General features: G+C 40.7%; 1 protein-coding gene across 1 annotated transcript in view; it reads left to right on the top strand.

Moving 5' to 3' along the window:
• lpar3 (lysophosphatidic acid receptor 3) overlaps positions 1-22,866 on the top strand; it is a 35,456-nt gene that overhangs the window by 3,874 nt on the left and 8,716 nt on the right. Inside the window, exon 2 of the mRNA XM_061976431.2 lies at positions 2,480-3,228. Within this exon, the coding sequence (XP_061832415.1) occupies positions 2,487-3,228 (742 nt within the window). The 5' untranslated portion in view covers positions 2,480-2,486. The remainder of the gene's footprint in view (positions 1-2,479; positions 3,229-22,866) is intronic.

Below are 22,866 nucleotides of genomic sequence, written 5' to 3'. Positions count from 1 at the left end.
TCACTTTTGATACCTGCGGTTAAGTCACCTGACACTTTAGGTTAAGTCACATGACATTTTGATAATGTAGAAGGATCAACAACTTCTGTATCACTTATGATACATTAGGTGTTATAGGGTTAAGTCACATGACATTTTGATGATGGCGAGGGATCAACAACTTATGTATCACTTATGATACATTAGGTGTTACAGGGTTAAGTCACATGACATTTTGATGATGTAGAAAGATCAACAACTAATGAATCACTTATGATACCTGCGGTTAAGTCACCTGACACCTTAGGTTAAGTCACATGACATTTTGATAATGTAGAAGGATCAACAACTTATGTATCACTTATGATATATTCGGTGTTACAGGGTTAAGTCACATGACATTTTGATGATGTAGAAAGATCAACAACTTATGAATCACTTATGATACCTTCGGTTAAGTCACCTGACACCTTAGGTTAAGTCACATGACATTTTGATCATGTAGAAGGATCAACAACTTGACATTTTGATGATGTAGAAAGATCAACAGCTTATGTATCACGTATGATACGTTCGGTGTTAGTGTTACGTCACGTGACATTTTGATGTAGAACGATCAACAACTTATGTATCAGTTATGATACGTTAGGTGTTGTAGTGTTAAGTCAAATGACATTTTGATGATGTAGAAGGATCAACAACTTATGTATCACGAATGATACGTTAGGTGTTATAGTGTTAAGTTGCCTGACATTTTACCGCTATACCGGGGCAGTATAGCTCGGTTGGTAGAGTGGCCGTGCCAGCAACTTGAGGGTTCCAGGTTCGATCCCCTGCTGTCACGTGACATTTTGATGTAGAACGATCAACAACTTATGTATCAGTTATGATACGTTAGGTGTTATAGTGTTAAGTTACATGACATTTTGATGATGTAGAAGGATCGACAACTTATGTATCACTTATGATACGTTAGGTGTTATAGTGTTAAGTTACTTGACATTTTGATGATGTAGAAGGATCGACAACTTATGTATCACTTATGATGCGTTATGTGTTATAGTGTTAATTCACATGACATTTTGATGATGTAGAAGGATCGACAACTTATGTATCACTTATGATACGTTAGGTGTTATAGTGTTAAGTTACATGACATTTTGATGATGTAGAAGGATCGACAACTTATGTATCACTTATGATACTTTGGGTGTTATAGTGTTAAGTTACATGACATTTTGATGATGTAGAAGGATCGACAACTTATGTATCACTTATGATACATTAGGTGTTCTCGTGTAAAGTTACATGACATTTTGATGATGTAGAAGGATCGACAACTTATGTATCACTTATGATACGTTAGGTGTTATAGTGTTAATTTACATGACATTTTGACGATGTAGAAGGATCGACAACTTATGTATCACTTATGATACGTTAGGTGTTATAGTGTTAAGTTACTTGACATTTTGGTGATGAAGGATCAATAACGTATATATCACTTATGATACATTAAGTGTTATAGGGTTAAGTCACATGACATTTTGATGTAGAAGCATCAAAAAGTTGTGTATCACTTATGATACGTTAGGTGTTATAGTGTTAAGTTACATGACATTTTGATGATGTAGAAGGATCGACAACTTATGTATCACTTATGATACGTTAGGTGTTATAGTGTTAATTTACATGACATTTTGATGACGTAGAAGGATCGACAACTTATGTATCACTTATGATACGTTAGGTGTTATAGTGTTAAGTTACATGACATTTTGATGATGTAGAAGGATCGACAACTTATGTATCACTTATGATATGTTAGGTGTTATAGGGTTAAGTTACATGACATTTTGATATAGAAGGATCGACAACTTATGTATCACTTATGATACGTTAGGTGTTATAGTGTTAAGTTACTTGACATTTTGATGATGTAGAAGTATCGACAACTTATGTATCACTTATGATACGTTAGGTGTTATAGTGTTAAGTTACTTGACATTTTGGTGATGTGGAAGGATCAATAACTTATGTATCACTTATGATACATTAAGTGTTATAGGGTTAAGTCACATGACATTTTGATGTAGAAGCATCAAAAAGTTGTGTATCACTTATGATACATTAGGTGTTATAGTGTTAAGTTACATGACATTTTGATGATGTAGAAGGATCGACAATTTATCTATCACTTATGATACGTTAGGTGTTATAGTGTTAAGTTACTTGACATTTTGGTGAAGGATCAATAACTTATGTATCACTTATGATACATTAAGTGTTATAAATCAAATCAAATCAACTTTATTTATAAAGCACATTTAAAATTTACCACAGGGGTAGCCAAAGTGCTGTTATAGGGTTAAGTCACATGACATTTTGATGTAGAAGCATCAAAAAGTTGTGTATCACTTATGATACGTTAGGTGTTAAGTCACATGACTTGAATAAAACCTATTTATTTCAGTATATAATGAATATGTTCTGATTTCAGCAGGAAAATGGCCATGCAGAACCTCAGCTGCCACTACAACGAGCCCATGAGCTTCTTCTACAACAACAGCGGCGCCAACGACAAGTGGGACAAGACGCAGCTCATCGTGGTCCAAGTGGTGGGTTCACTCTTCTGCTGCTTCATCCTGGTCTCCAACGCCATGGTCATCGCCGCCGTGATCACCAACAAAAAGTTCCACTTCCCCTTCTTCTATCTCCTGGCCAACCTGGCCGCCGCCGACTTCCTGGCGGGCATCGCGTACATCTACCTGATGTTCAACACGGGCGAGGTGTCGCGGAAGCTGACGGTGAAAGGCTACTTCATCCGCCAAGGTCTGCTGGACATCAGCCTGTCCGCCTCGCTGGCCAACCTGCTGGTCATCGCGCTGGAGCGCTACATCTCCATCATGAACTTCAAAGTCCACAGCAACCTGACCAAGAGGAGGGTGACCCTGCTCATGGTCCTGGTCTGGGCCATCTCCATCCTGATGGGGGCCGTGCCCAGTCTGGGCTGGAACTGCATCTGCAACCTGAGCGACTGCTCCCGGCTGGCGCCCCTGTTCAGCAAGAGCTACCTGGTCTTCTGGTCCGTGTCCAACCTGGTGGTCTTCCTGGTGATGGTGGTCATCTACATGAGGATCTACACCTACGTCAAGATGAGGACGTCCGTGCTCACGCCGCACACCCGGGGCTCCGTCAGCCGCAAGAGGACGCCCATCAAGCTCATCAAAACCGTCATGGTGGTGCTCGGTGAGTTCTCATTTCTTCAACATTACCAGCTGCCATAAAACCATATCAATATGTATCGCCGTAGACACCTCATTGGTATCCACAAACATTTGTTCGGTAAAACCTTCAGTTCTTTTTTTCTTCGTCGGGAGAAAGCGGAAGTATGGAAGCGAGGTTGGTTGCATGAACAAAAACACTCGCTCTCTGGTAGTGATCACTGATCAGTGGGAGTGACACGCTAACAGCCAATCAGGTGACAGTATCAACCATCAAGTTTGCTTGATTCTTTGCATGGAGTGAGAAGAGAAAGTCAAAATGAAGAAATCGTGGATAAAAAAGGAAAAAGTCCCCATGACAGTTTTCAAAAGGGGCCAATGTGGTCTGTACATGATGCAAGGCAAGACCGCCAATACCACACCACCTTAGCTCACCCTTTAGAGCACTGCTGTCACTTTCTTAGACTGAGACAAATTTAATGATCCACAAGGGAAATTGTTCCACACAGTAGCTCAATTACAAAAGATGGAAAAGACAATGCAGGTATAAAATAGACTAAAAGCAATATAAAATATAACATATACACGTAATATTTACATAATATATGTACAATATATGACATATCACTCTATGCCCACTCATCCCCACCCATTCATGATTTGCAACACAATATCACTCTATGCCCACTCATCCCCACCCAATATCACTCTATGCCTACTCATCCCCACCCAATATCACTCTATGCCCACTCATCCCCACCCAATATCACTCTATGCCCACTCATCCCCACCCAATATCACTCTATGCCCACTCATCCCCACCCAATATCACTCTATGCCCACTCATCCCCACCCAATATCACTCTATGCCCACTCATCCCCACCCATCCATGATTTGCAACATATCACTCTATGCCCACTCACCCCCACCCAATATCACTCTATGCCCACTCATCACCACCCATCCATGATTTGCAACACAATATCACTCTTTGCCCACTAATCCCCACCCATCCATGATTTGCAAAACAATATCACTCTATGCCCACTCATCCCCACCCAATATCACTCTATGCCCACTCATCCCCACCCAATATCACTCTATGCCCACTCATCCCCACCCAATATCACTCTATGTCCACTCATACCCACCCAATATCACTCTATGCCCACTCATCCCCACCCATCCATGATTTACAACATAATATCACTCTATGCCCACTCATCCCCACCCAATATCACTCTGTCCACTCATACCCACCCAATATCACTCTATGCCCACTCATCCCCACCCATTCATGATTTGCAACACAATATCACTCTATGCCCACTCATACCCACCCAATATCACTCTATGCCCACTCATACCCACCCAATATCACTCTATGCCCACTCATCCCCACCCAATATCACTATGCCCACTCATCCCCACCCAATATCACTCTATGCCCACTCATCCCCACCCAATATCACTATGCCCACTCATCCCCACCCAATATCACTCTATGCCCACTCATCCCCACCCATCCATGATTTGCAACATATCACTCTATGCCCACTCATCCCCACCCAATATCACTCTATGCCCACTCATCACCACCCATCCATGATTTGCAACACAATATCACTCTATACCCACTCATCCCCACCCATCCATGATTTGCAAAACAATATCACTCTATGCCCACTCATCCCCACCCAATATCACTATGCCCACTCATCCCCACCCAATATCACTCTATGCCCACTCATACCTACCCAATATCACTCTATGCCCACTCATCCCCACCCATTCATGATTTGCAACCCAATATCACTCTATGCCCGCTCATCCCCACCCAATATCACTCTATGCCAACTCATCCCCACCCAATATCACTCTATGCCCACTCATCCCCACCCATCCATGATTTGCAACATATCACTCTATGCCCACTCATCCCCACCCAATATCACTCTATGCCCACTCATCACCACCCATCCATGATGTGCAACACAATATCACTCTTTGCCCACTAATCCCCACTCATCCATGATTTGCAACACAATATCACGCTATACCCACTCATCCCCACCCATCCATGATTTGCAAAACAATATCACTCTATGCCCACTCATCCCCACCCAATATCACTATGCCCACTCATCCCCACCCAATATCACTCTATGCCCACTCATCCCCACCCATCCATGATTTGCAACATATCACTCTATGCCCACTCATCCCCACCCAATATCACTCTATGCCCACTCATCACCACCCATCCATGATTTGCAACACAATATCACTCTTTGCCCACTAATCCCCACTCATCCATGATTTGCAACACAATATCACTCTATGCCCACTCATCCCCACCCATCCATGATTTGCAAAACAATATCACTCTATGCCCACTCATCCCCACCCAATATCACTATGCCCACTCATCCCCACCCAATATCACTCTATGCCCACTCATCCCCACCCAATATCACTCTATGCCCACTCATCCCCACCCATCCATGATTTGCAACATATCACTCTATGCCCACTCATCCCCACCCAATATCACTCTATGCCCACTCATCCCCACCCATCCATGATTTGCAACATAATATCACTCTATGCTTACTCATCCCCACCCAATATCACTCTATGCCCACTCATCCCCACCCAATATCACTCTATGCCCACTCATCCCCACCCAATATCACTATGCCCACTCATCCCCACCCAATATCACTCTATGCCCACTCATCCCCACCCATCCATGATTTGCAACATATCACTCTATGCCCACTCATCCCCACCCAATATCACTCTATGCCCACTCATCACCACCCATGCATGATTTGCAACACAATATCACTCTTTGCCCACTAATCCCCACTCATCCATGATTTGCAACACAATATCACTCTATGCCCACTCATCCCCACCCATCCATGATTTGCAAAACAATATCACTCTATGCCCACTCATCCCCACCCAATATCACTCTATGCCCACTCATCACCACCCATCCATGATTTGCAACACAATATCACTCTTTGCCCACTAATCCCCACTCATCCCCACCCAATATCACTCTATGCCCACTCATCCCCACCCAATATCACTCTATGCCCACTCATCACCACCATCCATGATTTGCAACACAATATCACTCTTTGCCCACTAATCCCCACTCATCCATGATTTGCAACACAATATCACTCTATACCCACTCATCCCCACCCATCCATGATTTGCAAAACAATATCACTCTATGCCCACTCATCCCCACCCAATATCACTCTATGCCCACTCATAGATCAATAAAGAGTAAATGAAAGGTAAAATAAGTAAAAATATAGAAGGTGAAAGAAGATAAAACAAGGTAAAAGAGGGTCAAAGAAGGTAAAATAAGGGAATGAGGAATATAGAAAATAGAATAAGTTAAAGATAAAAGTAAAAGAAGATCAAATAAGGTAAAAGACGGTCAAATAAGCTACATAGAAGGTAAATACAAAATATAATAAGTTAAATAGAAGGTATAAGAAGGTAAATAAAAGGTGAATTAAGAGTAAATAAGGAATACAGAAGACAAATTAAGATAAATAGAAGGTAATTAAAAGGTATAAGAAGGTAAATGTTGGGAAAGTCAAGTTGAATAGAAGGTAAATAAAAGGTAAAAGAAGAAATACAGAAGATAAAAGAAGATAAAACATGGTCAAATAAGGTAAAAAAAAAAGGTAAACAGTTAAATAGAAGGTAAAAGAAGGAAAAGGGGGGAAACAGAGATAAAAGACAGTACAAAGAAGGTAAATAAAAGGTAAACTAATCAATTAATCAACGTTTATTTATATAGCCTAGGGCTGGGCGATTTAAAGGAAAAAGTATATATATATATATATATATATATATATATATATATATATATATATATATATATATATGTATATATACAGTACCGGTATATATATTTTAGAAATGTGCTGACAATTCATTCAGAAATATTGCTTTCATACATAAGTGTGCTGCTCACCAATATTCAAATACGTCTTTGAGTTCTGTGTGACATGTTTATGTTGACAAAGAATAGTCCTAATAGTTTCAAAGAAAGTGTGACATGTTTATGTTGACAAAGAATAGTCCTAATAATAGATTTAAAGAAAGTGTGACATGTTTATGTTGACAAAAATAGTCCTAATAGTTCCAACGAAAGTGTGACATGTTTATGTTGACAAAGAATAGTCCTAATAGTTTCAAAGAAAGTGTGACATGTTTATGTTGACAAAAATAGTCCTAACAGTTTCAACAAAAGTGTGACATGTTTATGTTGACAAAAATAGTCCTAATAGCGTCAATACAAGAAGAAGAAAAGATGATGATTAAAAAGAAGCACACAGGTTTTTAGACAAAGGACTTTGGATGAAAGAAACAACTTTGTGTTAGCGAGCTCACTAAGTACAGTATCTTATGGCATCCTTCAGATGTAGAACATGCCTCTGCTTGTAATGCTCCTCGTCACAGAGTACATGAAAACTAAGTCCACTTTGTTATTTGTGTCTTTGTGAAATGTTTTCATACTTTTGATGTTTTTGTTGTTGCCAGTAGCCACGCTGACTCTGGGGATCAAATCCACTCATTGCATTAGAAACAAGCTTTGATTGATGTTGTGTTGCATGGATGGATGGATGGTAAACTAATAAATCATTATTCACATGGGGTGTCAGGAACTAATTAATCATTATTAACATGGGGGTCTGGAACTAATAAATCATTATTAACATGGGGTGTCTGGAACAAAAAAATCATTATTAACATGGGGTGTCTGGAACTAATAAATCATTAACATGGGATGTCTGGAACTAATAAATCATTATTAACATGGGGTGTCTGGAACTAATAAATCATTATTAACATGGAGTGTCAGGAACAAATAAATCATTATTAACATGGGGTGTCTGGAACAAATAAATCATTATTAACATGGGGTGTCTGGAACTAATAAATCATTAACATGGGGTGTCATGAACAAATAAATCATTATTAACATGGGGTGTCTGGAACTAATAAATCATTAACATGGGGTGTCATGAACAAATAAATCATTATTAACATGGAGTGTCAGGAACAAATAAATCATTATTAACATGGGGTGTCAGGAACAAATAAATCATTATTAACATGGGGTGTCTGGAACTAATAAATCATTAACATGGGGTGTCATGAACAAATAAATTATTATCAACATGGGGTTTCAGGAACTAATAAATCATTATTAACATTGGGTGTCAGAAATAAAATCATTAACATGGGGTGTCTGGAACAAATAAATCATTATTAACATGGGGTGTCTGGAACTAATAAATCATTAACATGGGGTGTCATGAACAAATAAATCATTATTAACATGGGGTGTCTGGAACTAATAAATCATTAACATGGGGTGTCATGAACAAATAAATCATTATTAACATGGAGTGTCAGGAACAAATAAATCATTATTAACATGGGGTGTCAGGAACAAATAAATCATTATTAACATGGGGTGTCTGGAACTAATAAATCATTAACATGGGGTGTCATGAACAAATAAATTATTATCAACATGGGGTTTCAGGAACTAATAAATCATTATTAACATTGGGTGTCAGAAATAAAATCATTAACATGGGGTGTCAGGAATTAATAAATCCTTATTAACATGGGGTGTCTGGAACAAATAAATCATTATTAACATGGGGTGTCTGGAACTAATAAATCATTATTAACATGGGGTGTCTGGAACTAATAAATCATTAACATGGGGTGTCATGAACTAATAAATCATTATTACCATGGGGTGTCAGGAACTAATAAATCATTAACATGGGGTGTCAGTAACTAAAAAATCATTATTAACATGGGGTATCTGGAACTAATAAATCATTAACATGGGGTGTCATGAACTAATAAATCATTATTAACATGGGGTGTCAGGAACTAATAAATCATTACCATGGGGTGTCAGAAACTAATAAATAATTATTAACATGGGGTGTCGGGAACTAATAAATCATTATTAACATGGGGTGTCCGGAACTAATTAATCATTATTAACATGGGGTGTCAGGAACTAATAAATCATTAACATGGGGTGTCAGGAACTAATAATTAACATGGGGTGTTGGGAACTAATAAATCATTATTAACATGGGGTGTCTGGAACTAATAAATCATTATTAACTTGGGGTGTCAGGAATTAATAAATCATTATTAACATGGGGTGTCAGGAACTAATAAATCATTATTAACACTGGGTGTCAGGAACTAAAATCATTAACATGGGGTGTCAGGAACTAATAAATCATTATTAACACTGGGTGTCAGGAACTAAAATCATTAACATGGGGTGTCAGGAATTAATAAATCATTATTAACACGGGGTGTCAGGAACTAATAAATCATTATTAACATGGGGTGTCTGGAACTAATAAATCATTATTAACTTGGGGTGTCAGGAATTAATAAATCATTATTAACATGGGGTGTCAGGAACTAATAAATCATTATTAACACTGGGTGTCAGGAACTAAAATCATTAACATGGGGTGTCAGGAACTAATAAATCATTATTAACATGGGGTGTCAGGAACTAATAAATCATTATTAACATGGGGTGTCTGGAACTAATAAATCATTATTAACTTGGGGTGTCAGGAATTAATAAATAATTATTAACATGGGGTGTCAGGAACTAATAAATCATTATTAACACTGGGTGTCAGGAACTAAAATCATTAACATGGGGTGTCAGGAACTAATAAATCATTATTAACATTGGGTGTCAGAAATAAAATCATTAACATGGGGTGTCTGGAATTAATAAATCATTATTAACATGGGGTGTCAGGAACTAATAAATCATTAACATGGGGTGTCAGGAACAAATAAATCATTATTAACATGGGGTGTCTGGAACAAATAAATCATTATTAACATGGGGTGTCTGGAACTAATAAATCATTAACATGGGGTGTCATGAACTAATAAATTATTATTAACATGGGGTGTCAGGAACTAATAAATCATTACCATGGGGTGTCAGAAACGAATAAATAATTATTAACATGGGGTGTCGGGAACTAATAAATCATTATTAACATGGGGTGTCCGGAACCAATTAATCATTATTAACATGGGGTGTCAGGAACTAATAAATCATTAACATGGGGTGTCAGGAACTAATAATTAACATGGGGTGTTGGGAACTAATAAATCATTATTAACATGGGGTGTCTGGAACTAATAAATAATTATTAACTTGGGGTGTCAGGAATTAATAAATCATTATTAACATGGGGTGTCAGGAACTAATAAATCATTATTAACATGGGGTGTCAGGAATTAATAAATCATTATTAACATGGGGTGTCAGGAACTAATAAATCATTATTAACATGGGGTGTCTGGAACTAATAAATCATTATTAACATGGGGTGTCAGGAATTAATAAATCATTATTAACATGGGGTGTCAGGAACTAATAAATCATTATTAACACTAGGTGTCAGGAACTAAAATCATTAACATGGGGTGTCAGGAATTAATAAATAATTATTAACATGGGATGTCAGGAACTAATAAATCATTATTAACATGGGGTGTCAGGAACTAATAAATCATTATTAACATGGGGTGTCTGGAACTAATAAATCATTATTAACTTGGGGTGTCAGGAATTAATAAATCATTATTAACATGGGGTGTCAGGAACTAATAAATCATTATTAACACTGGGTGTCAGGAACTAAAATCATTAACATGGGGTGTCAGGAACTAATAAATCATTATTAACACTGGGTGTCAGGAACTAAAATCATTAACATGGGGTGTCAGGAACTAATAAATCATTATTAACATGGGGCGTACCGCGCCTACCTTTTCCAGGTCGTACCCCGCCTTTCTTGTCCATGATTTACCCCGCCTACATTGTCCAGGGTCTACCCCGCTGTCCTTGTCCAAGGTGTACGCCACCTACCTTGTCCAGGGTGTACCCCGCCTACCTTGTCCAGGGTGTACCCCGCCTACCTTGTCTAGGGAGTACCCCGCCTTCCTTGTCCAGGGCGTACCCCACCTTCCTTGTCCAGGGTGTACGCCGCCTACCTTGTCCAGGGTGTACCTCGCCTACCTTGTCTAGGGCGTACCCCGCCTTCCTTGTCCAGGGTGTACCCTACCTTCCTTGTCCAGGGTGTACCTCACCTTTCTTGTCCAGGGTGAGGAATCCGTCCCTGTTCGTGTTGTTACACCCTCCGACAACACACCGACGAAAGTGAGAAAATGGCGGATTGCTTCCCGATGTGACGTCACGTAATAGAAAGGCGTTTAATTCGCCAAAATTCACCCATTTAGAGTTCGGAAATCGGTTAAAAAAATATATGGTCTTTTTTCTGCAACATCAAGGTATATATTGACGCTTACATAGGTCTGGTGATAATGTTCCCCTTTAAATTTGAGCCCTGCATTTCACACAGCAGCAAGATTGCATTTCACACAGCAGCTAGCGTGGTCGTCCATGTCAGGAACGCCCACCTTCACCTCTTCCTGCAGTCTGCACGGCTGCAAGTGAAAACCGGATAAACCGGTGGCGTGACGTCTGCGGGCTTTTTGGAAGGAGTCGGAATGACTTTTTGAGGCGTAGCAAGGCGGGTACATGCGGCGTGACGCGGATGTCGAACGTGGAGCCAATTAATGTGTGCAAGCTGTCAGCAGGGTACTAGTTTCAACTTCTTGTGGTCGAGTACCTCGCCACCATTCCTCTGCTGCCGTGGTAAAGAATGAGCATTGAGTAAAATGCAAAGTCGAAAGTCTCATTGACACAATAAAAGTCTTTGTTTAGGAGACGTTGCCACTGCAGACAAGTTGTAACTTGATGTTGTGTGCCTGCACTTGTTGGAGATGCTGCAGACGGAGAGTTGTTTGTTTGCTAGACTCCTCCATGCAGGGCAAGGATGGAACCACAGGAAAGACATTTGTGTGGCTTTGGCTTCCGTGGTTTGTAATGAGAGAGCAAGTGCATTACTGAGGATTGTACAACATCCAAAAACCCAGAGACATCAAATATTTAACACTGAATTAGTCATCTAACTCCTGATCTCACCTACTTACAAGGCTTAGGTCCATACTTGCCAACCTTGAGACCTCCAATTTTGGGGGGTGGGGGGTGGGTGCGGGGGGCGTGGTTGGGGCGGGGGCGTGGTTAAGAGGGGAGGAGTATATTTACAGCTAGAATTCACCAAGTCAAGTATTTCATATATATATATATATATATATATATATATATATACATATATATATTTTTATACATATATATATATATATATATATACATACATATATACATATATATATATATACTTACATACATATACATATATATATATATATATATACATATATATATATATATATATATATATATATATATATATATATATATATCCCCGCGACCCCGAAGGGAATAAGCGGTAGAAAATGGATGGATGGATGGATATATAAGAAATAATTGACTTTCAGTGAATTCTAGCTATTAGAGATGCGCGGATAGGCAATTATTTCATCCGCAACCGCATCAGAAAGTCGTCAACCATCCGCCATCCACCCGATGTAACATTTGATCAGAACCGCACCCGCCCGCCATCCGCCCGCACCCGCCCGTTGTTATATATCTAATATAGACGATGCAAGGCATTAGTGAGGTTATAAAGCTTTTGCCTGTTAAAGAAAGGAGACTGATCCAATGCAGCACAGACATTCGCGTGCCACGCTGTCACGACCCAGACGCACAACAGTGCGCAATCATATGGGAGCCGCGCTGAGCGCACCTCCAAGCGCATCTCGCTGCCGGCGACGGCCGGGTATGGGCCCAACGCTCCAGCGCCATCCATTTTCAGGGCTAGTTGATTCGGCAGGTGGGTTGTTACACACTCCTTAGCGGGTTCCGACGTCCATGGCCACCGTCCTGCTGTCTATATCAACCAGGGTGAGCCCCACCCCTTTCGTGAGCGCACTGCGCGCGGAGTGACCCCTGTTACGCGCCCCCGGCAACAGGGGTGGCGGGCAGGTAAGCTGCGCGGGCGGAGCGCGCGGAGTGACCCCTGTTACGAGCCCCCGGCCACGGGGGTGGCGGGCAGGTAAGCTGCTTACCTGCTGCGCGTGACGCCGGCCGCGGCGAAGGCGGACGAGGCGGGGTGTCGGTGCGGTGGGCGCGGTGGTGACCCTGGACGTGCGTCGGGCCCTTCTCGCGGATCGCCTCAGCTACGGCTCCCGGTGGGGCCCTCTCGGGGGAAGGGGCCTCGGTCCCGGACCCCGGCGAGGCGTCGGGGGCCTTCTCCGCTCCGTAAAAGTGTCCATCTCTTTTCTTTTTTTTTCTTCTGTTGTGGCATATGCTGCAGGTGCCTGCTCGTTTTTCGTATGTGGGTAACAACATTTAATTATGTATATATATTTCCGAATTGGTTTAACTGCCACCCGCCTGAATCTATTTAAAATCTAATTTTTTTTTATTTCAACCGCCCGACCCGACCCGCGGATAAAATCTAATTTTTTTAAATTTCATCCTCCCGATCCGCGGATAATCCGCGGACTCCGCGGTTGTGCCCGCAAACCGCGCATCTCTACTAGCTATATATATATATATTATATATATATATATATATATATATATATATATATATATATATATATATATAAATAAAAGTGTTCATTTATTTACACATATACACACACATAACACTCATCTACTCATTGTTGAGTTAAGGGTTGAATTGTCCATCCTTGTTCTATTCTCTGTCACTATCTTTCTAACCATGCTGAACACCCTCTCTGATGATGCATTGCTGTGTGGCACATAAAAAGTGCTTTCATCAAATGCACTAGATGGCAGTATTGTCCTGTTTAAGAGTGTCACAACATTGCTGTTTACGGCAGACGGACTGCTTTACTGTAGACGTTCTTTATATTGTGGGAAAGCGGACTCAGGTCCGCATGGAGCTGGAGGGGGCGTGGCCTCCAGCTCCGCCTGAATTTCGGGAGATTTTCGGGAGAAAATTTGTCCCGGGAGGTTTTCGGGAGAGGCGCTGAATTTCGGGAGTCTCCCGGAAAATCCGGGAGGGTTGGCAAGTATGCTTAGGTCAGGCTGGTTACAAAATCCACTCATCAAATGTACTGCTAAAAAAGGGACACATAAAAACTAATGGAAAATAAATGTACATGCAATTACACAGGACTAAAATAATGAAATTCCTACAAAATTAGTAATGAATTTGAAATAACTGTCAATAGAATTAAACTGCTACATAAAAACTAATGGAAAATAAAAGTACATACAATTACACAGGACTAAAATAATGAAATTCCTACACAATTAGTAATGTATTTGAAATAAACTGTCAATAAAATTAAACTGCAAATGAAAATACACCTTTTAGTCATCATTTTTGCACTTAAACGTATCTATGGCTTTAGCTCCAGACGTTTGTGTGATGTTGTCATTGCTGCCACAAGTGGTGGAAAAGTGTATTACACACGGAGTACTTGTGTGATATTGTCATTGCTGCCACAAGTGGTGGAAAAGTGTATTACACCTGAGTAGGGACGATGTTTTATAAGAAATTATCGAGTTTGAGCCCATTATCAAACTGATTCCTTATCGATTCTCTTATCGAGTTCAGATAGGTTGTTGTATATGGAAAAAAACACAATATTTGGTTTAACAAAAGCTCACTTTTATTTTATAAGAAAAAAGTAAAATAAAATAAATAAATATTGACTGTTAACCCCCTAAAAAAATATATTTTTGACTGTTGTTACCCAAAGTATATTAAGTGGGATTTTCCAGAAAAACAAATATATACAATAACACAAAAACAACCTGTCTCTGTGATCACTATAGGTGTATAAATAATAATATAGTGTTAAATAAAATCAATCCCTTGGGCACAAAACTGAAAATAATACAGCTCTCCATAAAGTGCACTTCTGCTGCTATTGGAACATACTAACTACACACACTATGACACTAAGGACAACACAGTCATCAATCAACAATTCTTCTTCCCTTACATGAGAGCGAAGCCTGGCAATACTTGCATATTGCCTGTTCTGCCCTCACTATACGTGTTGAGGTTATACAGCTTGGCAGACAGCTAACAAACAATCCAAGACGTCTAATAAAGTTCCAAAGCAGATTGATCCATTTAGGCTCTTTATTGTTGTTGATCTTGCTTTGTCTTTTCCTATCTTTACTTTTATCTTGCACTGGACTGTAATTATTATTTTTCTTTTAAACTGAAATACGCACAATGACAAATGTATAAGCTATGTGATTCAATTAACATACTGAAATGTAATACACAATATGTAAATATTAGCTTCACACAAATATACAGTACTATCATCAAATACTTTTGAGTGTTGAAACTATTTCGATGGTGGAAATACACGACTGGCAGCCATTTTAAGTCCTCAAAACATCCATTGAAAAAAATTGTTTTTCAATAGACATCTTAGTATCAAATTGAAACACTTTCCACCTTAATATTGAGTTATATAAACAAGTTAAAACAGTTTACTTACAGACTTATCTTTTCCAAGGCTTGTAGGAGCTAACACAACTTGTCTACTTCTCAATTGTCTCATGAACTGAACTGACTCGCCCAAACTAATGACGCGTAGTATTTTCATATCGCCACAAGGTTTCAGTAAGAGTCTACAATCAAATGGGCATAACATTGCGTCTCACAGGGCATTTCCTGTGGGAAGGAATTCGTTCTCAGGGATTCGAATAAAGAACCAACTCTTTTTCTTTACTATAGTGGTCTTGATAACTGGTACCGGTTCTCAAAAAGGGATTTGAGTCCGAGGACTTGGTTCTTTTCTTATCGAACAACCGTGAAAACCGTGAGTACTTGTGTGATATTGTCATTGCTGCCATAAGTGGTGGAAAAGTGTATTACACACTGAGTACTTGTGTGATGTTGTCATTGCTGCCACAAGTGGTGGAAAAGTGTATTACACACTGAGTACTTGTGTGATGTTGTCATTACTGCCACAAGTGGTGGAAAAGTGTATTACACACTGAGTACTTGTGTGATGTTGTCATTACTGCCACAAGTGGTGGAAAAGTGTATTACACCGGAGTACTTGTGATATTGTCATTGCTGCCACAAGTGGTGGAAAAGTGTATTACACCTGAGTACTTGTGTGATGTTGTCATTACTGCCACAAGTGGTGGAAAAGTGTATTACACCGGAGTACTTGTGTGGTATTGTCATTGCTGCCACAAGTGGTGGAAAAGTGTATTACATACTGAGTACTTGTGTGATATTGTCATTGCTGCCACAAGTGGTGGAAAATTTTATTATTACACCTGAGTACTTGTGTGATATTGTCATTGCTGCCACAAGTGGTGGAAAAGTGTATTACACCTGAGTACTTGTGTGATGTTGTCATTACTGCCACAAGTGGTGGAAAAGTGTATTACACCTTAGTACTTGTGATATTGTCATTACTGCCACAAGTGGTGGAAAAGTGTATTACACCTGAGTACTTGCGTGATATTGTCATTACTGCCACAAGTGGTGGAAAAGTGTATTACAACCACGGCGCACACCTGGGTTGGATATGAATAATTGGGAATTGCACCGTTCACGCTGACATGAAAAAAGCCGATACAGGCAAACAAAAATGGTGATTGACCTGCAGTGTGAACAAGGCCTGTGATACTGAGCATTCAGAAATATGATGGAAGATCAATACATCACAAGCAATAGCATACACTTTGCGGTTGACTTAAGAGTATTGAGTACGTTGAGATTGGCGGTATGAGGAAGGATGTAGAGTCAGGATGTGGTTGTTGTGGGCAGATGGAGGAAGGAGGTGTGCTCCACTCTGAGGCAAACAAGAAAACACTTTATGATCTTTTCATATTAATGTACATGTCGGACCTTTCCTGTGTAACTTTGTAATCATCACAAGCTGCCTTTCCACACTGCAAAAAGTCAGTGTTCAAAAACAAGAAAAAAATAAATAAAAAATGAGGGGTATTTTATTTGAACTAAGCACAATTATCTGCCAATAGAACAAGAAAATTTGGCTTGTCAAGACTTTCCAAAACAAGTCAAATTAGCTAACCTCAATGAACCCAAAAATACTTTAAAATAAGTATATTTTCACTAATAACAAGTGTGCTTTTCTTGGTAAAAAAAAAAAAAAAAAAGACCTTTTTGCTCAATATGTTGAAAAATATTCTTAAAGGGGAACATTATCACAATTTCAGAAGGGTTAAAACCATTAAAAATCAGTTCCCATTGGCTTATTTTATTTTTCGAAGTTTTTTTCAAAATTTTACCCATCACGCAATATCCCTAAAAAAAGCTTCAAAGTGCCTGATTTTAACCACCCGTCCATTTTCCTGTGACGTCACATAGTGATGCCAACACAAACAAACATGGCGGAAAGAACTGCAAGCTATAGCGACATTAGCTCGGATTCAGACTCGGATTTCAGCGGCTTAAGCGATTCAACAGATTACGCATGTATTGAAACGGATGGTTGTAGTGTGGAGGCAGGTAGCGAAAAGGAAATTGAAGAAGAAACTGAAGCTATTGAGCCATATCGGTTTGAACCGTATGCAAGCGAAACCGACGAAAACGACACGACAGGAGAAAGCGAGGACAAATTCGGCGATCGCCTTCTAACTAACGATTGGTATGTGTTTGTTTGACATTAAAGGAAACTAACAACTATGAACTAGGTTTACAGCATATGAAATACATTTGGCAACAACATGCACTTTGAGAGTGCAGACAGCCCAGTTTAGGCACGCTAAGAACATACCAACCAGTCTACATGTGCTTTGTGGACTTGGAGAAGGCATTCGACCGTGTACCTCGGGAAGTCCTGTGGGGAGTGCTCAGAGAGTATGGGGTAACGGACTGTCTTATTGTGGCGGTCCGCTCCCTGTATGATCAGTGTCAGAGCTTGGTCCGCATTGCCGGCAGTAAGTCGGACACGTTTCCAGTGAGGGTTGGACTCCGCCAAGGCTGCCCTTTGTCACCGATTCTGTTCATAACTTTTATGGACAGAATTTCTAGGCGCAGTCAAGGCGTTGAGGGGATCTGGTTTGGTGGCTGCAGGATTAGGTCTCTGCTATTTGCAGATGATGTGGTCCTGATGGCTTCATCTGGCCAGGATCTTCAGCTCTCGCTGGATCGGTTCGCAGCCGACTGTGAAGCGACTGGGATGAGAATCAGCACCTCCAAGTCCGAGTCCATGGTTCTCTCCCGGAAAAGGGTGGAGTTCCATCTCCGGGTTGGGGAGGAGATCTTGCCCCAAGTGGAGGAGTTCAAGTACCTCGGAGTCTTGTTCACGAGTGGGGGAAGAGTGGATCGTGAGATCGACAGGCGGATCGGTGCGGCATCTTCAGTAATGCGGACGCTGTATCGATCCGTTGTGGTGAAGAAGGAGCTGAGCCGGAAGGCAAAGCTCTCAATTTACCGGTCGATCTACGTTCCCATCCTCACCTATGGTCATGAGCTTTGGGTTATGACCGAAAGGACAAGATCACGGGTACAGGCGGCCGAAATGAGTTTCCTCCGCCGGGTGGCGGGGCTCTCCCTTAGAGATAGGGTGAGAAGCTCTGCCATCCGGGGGGAGCTCAAAGTAAAGCCGCTGCTCCTCCACATCGAGAGGAGCCAGATGAGGTGGTTCGGGCATCTGGTCAGGATGCCACCCGAACGCCTCCCTAGGAAGGTGTTTCAGGCACATCCGACCGGTAGGAGGCCACGGGGAAGACCCAGGACACGCTGGGAAGACTATGTCTCCCGGCTGGCCTGGGAACGCCTCGGGATCCCCGGGAGGAGCTGGACGAAGTGGCTGGGGAGAGGAAAGTCTGGGCTTCCCTGCTTAAGCTGCTGCCCCCGCGACCCGACCTCGGATAAGCGGAAGAAGATGGATGGATGGAAGAACATATATTTTTCCACGATTTCAGCACTCAGGTTAAATAGACACAAAATACTGCATTACACAAGACTACCCGAATGTACTCGAATGATTGAAAAAAATAAATGTTTTTAAGCTAAATTATTGGTAAACACAGTTTATGTATGATAATTTACGTAAAACCGCGAGTATTGAATAAAGTTTTCATCAATTAATATATTCTGTAGACATACCCTCATCCGCTCTCTTTTCCTGAAAGCTGATCTGTCCAGTTTTGGAGTTGATGTCAGCATCTGCTTTGAGTGTCGCAGGATATCCACACATTCTTGCCATCTCTGTCGTAGCATAGCTTTCGTCGGTAAAGTGTGAGGAACAAACGACTGACCATTTCGTCGGCTTTCCCCACACCCTCGTATTTTGAACAAATTTCGTCCAATTTCTTGCCACTTTCGCATCTTTGGGCCACTGGTGCAACTTGAATCCGTCCCTGTTCGTGTTGTTACACCCTCCGACAACACACCGACGAAAGTGAGAAAATGGCGGATTGCTTCCCGTTGTGACATCATCGCTCCAAGAGCGAATAATAGAAAGGCGTTGAATTCGCCAAAATTCACCCATTTAGAGTTCGGAAATCGGTTAAAAAAATATATGGTCTTTTTTCTGCAACATCAAGGTATATATTGACGCTTACATAGGTCTGGTGATAATGTTCCCCTTTAAATCGGGGTCTGCGTTAATCAACATTAAACTGCCTCAAGTTGTTGCTCAGATTAAATAAAATGACAACTTTTCTTCTACATATAAAAAGTGCAACATTAAACAGTTTCAAGTCAACTCAGCCTCAGATTAATTTTTCTTCCCCCCAGCCTTTAACCCTGGTGACTTTCACTCAATCTTCATGTTTTTTGCCAGGAAAAATCAGTTTATCTACATTGTCTGCAGAAAGAAGAAGTGGGTCAAAATCTAGTTTTTAATGCAATATGGTCTTAAATCTGCTGCTATAACAACATTTGTTAGTGCTTTAGCCCTGCCTGACTCACCGAGGAGAGACTGCTTGAATGCGCTGTTTGCACCACGCTCGTCTTTCTCGTCGTCGTAGCGATGTTCACTTGGGGGTGGTGACGCTTCAAATGGGTTAGCATGTTTGACGTGTTGCCAGAAGCATACCCTACTTCTGCTGAACAATGTCGGCAAACCGCTTTCGCTTTGTTGTCGTAGCCCGGTCGCTGCTAGCATGCCGTGTGTTGTGCCTCAGTGTGCATTGTTTACACAACGTGTGTTACGCTACTTAATATGTCCGTGTGGAAACTCGTTTGGTACACCTCCGAACCGAGCCGAAACCCCCGTACCGAAACGGTTCAATACAAATACACGTACCGTTACACCCTTACTAATGTTGGATCCACATTGTTGGTAGGAAATTACCAAATTTCAATGTCAAATTAACGTCACAACCTGACATTGAATAAACGTCGAAAAGGATGTTGTTTCAACGTTGTATTTGTGTTGTGGAATATTGGTTGGGAAATTACCAAATTTCAATGTCAAATTAACGTCACAACCTGACATTGAATAAACGTCGAAAAGGATGTTGTTTCAACGTTGTATTTGTGTTGTGGAATATTGGTTGGGAAATGACCAAATTTCAATGTCAAATCAACGTTGGAACCCAATATTGATTAAATGTTGTCAAAAAGTATGTTTCAACGTTGTATTTGTGTTGTGGAATATTAGGTGTTGTTGTTGTTTCAATGTTGTATTTGTGTTGTGGAATATTAGGTGTTGTTGTTGTTTCAATGTTGTATTTGTGTTGTGGAATATTAGGTGTTGTTGTTGTTTCAATGTTGTATTTGTGTTGTGGAATATTAGGTGTTGTTGTTGTTTCAATGTTGTATTTGTGTTGTGGAATATTAGGTGTTGTTGTTGTTTCAATGTTGTATTTGTGTTGTGGAATATTAGGTTTTGTGTTGAGAACTTCTGCGCATCTCCCTTGGCTTTACTCTCTTTTTCACTACTGAAGGGCAGAACCATACTTGCCCGGGCACACCCTCCTCGTGCTGGATGATGCATAGTTGTGGTTTTTGCATCTAGACTAGATCTGACTAAGTATAAGACTAGATGTGACCAATCTAAATCCAAGACTAGATGGGACCAGTCTAAATCCAAGACTAGATGTGACCAATCTAAGTCTAAGACTAGATCTGACTAAGTATAAGACTAAATGTGACCAATTTAAATGTGAGACTAGATGTGACAAATCTAAATCCAAGACTAGATGTCACCAATCTAAGTCTAAGACTAGATGTGACCAATCTAAGTCTAAGACTAGATCTGACTAAGTATAAGACTAAATGTGACCAATTTAAATGTGAGACTAGATGTGACAAATCTAAATCCAAGACTAGATGTCACCAATCTAAGTCTAAGACTAGATGTGACCAATCTAAGTCTAAGACTAGATCTGACTAAGTATAAGACTAGATGTGACCAATCTAAATGTGAGACTAGATGTGACCAATCTAAGTCTAAGACTAGATGTGACCAATCTAAGTCTAAGACTAGATCTGACTAAGTATAAGGCTAGATGTGACCAACCTATATGTGAGACTAAATGTGACCAGTGTAAGACTAGATGTGACCAATCTAAATGTGAGACCAGATGTCACCAATCTAAGTCTAAGACGAGATCTGATTAAGTATAAGACTAGATGTGACCAATCTAAATGTGAGACTAGATGTGACCAATCTAAGTCTAAGACTAGATCTGACAAAGTATAAGACTAGATGTGACCAACCTAAATGTGAGACTAAATGTGACCAGTCTAAGACTAGATGTGACCAATCTAAGTCTAAGACTAGATCTGACTAAGTATAAGACTAAATGTGACCAATCTAAATGTGAGACTAGATGTGACAAATCTAAATCCAAGACTAGATGTGACCAATCTAAGTCTAAGACTAGATCTGACTAAGTATAAGACTAAATGTGACCAATCTAAATGTGAGACTAGATGTGACCAATCAAAGTCTAAGACTAGATCTGACAAAGTATAAGACTAGATGTGACCAACCTAAATGTGAGACTAAATGTGACCAGTCTAAGACTAGATGTGACCCATCTAAATCTAAGACTAGATCTGACTAAGTATAAGACTAAATGTGACCAATCTAAATCCAAGACTAGATGTGACAAATCTAAATCCAAGACTAGATGTGCTGTGTACATACATCTACTGATGCTTAGTCTGGACACATCCTCAGTGACCTCTTGGATTCACCGGGCGTTTCGGGTCTCTCAACTGGTCATACGCCCTCCTCCAAGCGACCCAACCGGGGGTGATCAAATCCCCCGGCTTGTGTCCAGACGGCTCGCTAGCTACCATGACTCCAAGGATCTCCTCTTTTGAGCCACAACCATCTCGAGGCCCTTTCCGCCGCTTCGGTGGTACTGCGGATGGCTCTCCTCTTTCTCTCTCCATCGATGCCCAAACTGCTGAAGGCTCTGACCAAGGAACGGGCTGCAAATCCTCTACATCCAACCTCCACAGGGAAACACCTTGCTCTCCAACCAGCCTGCTGACAGTCGCTGACCAGTCCTGCATACTTGGAGAGCTTCCTCTCGAAGGCTTCTTCCAGGCGATCTTCCCACGGAACTGTCAGCTCCAGCAGCACAGCTTGTTTGGTGGACTCAGACACAAGGACAATGTCTGG

This window comes from Nerophis lumbriciformis, linkage group LG14 (assembly GCF_033978685.3).
Source record: "Nerophis lumbriciformis linkage group LG14, RoL_Nlum_v2.1, whole genome shotgun sequence".
NCBI lineage: Eukaryota > Metazoa > Chordata > Actinopteri > Syngnathiformes > Syngnathidae > Nerophis > Nerophis lumbriciformis.
Note: the sequence above shows the minus strand (reverse complement) of the source record. Positions and strands in the feature narration are given on the sequence as shown.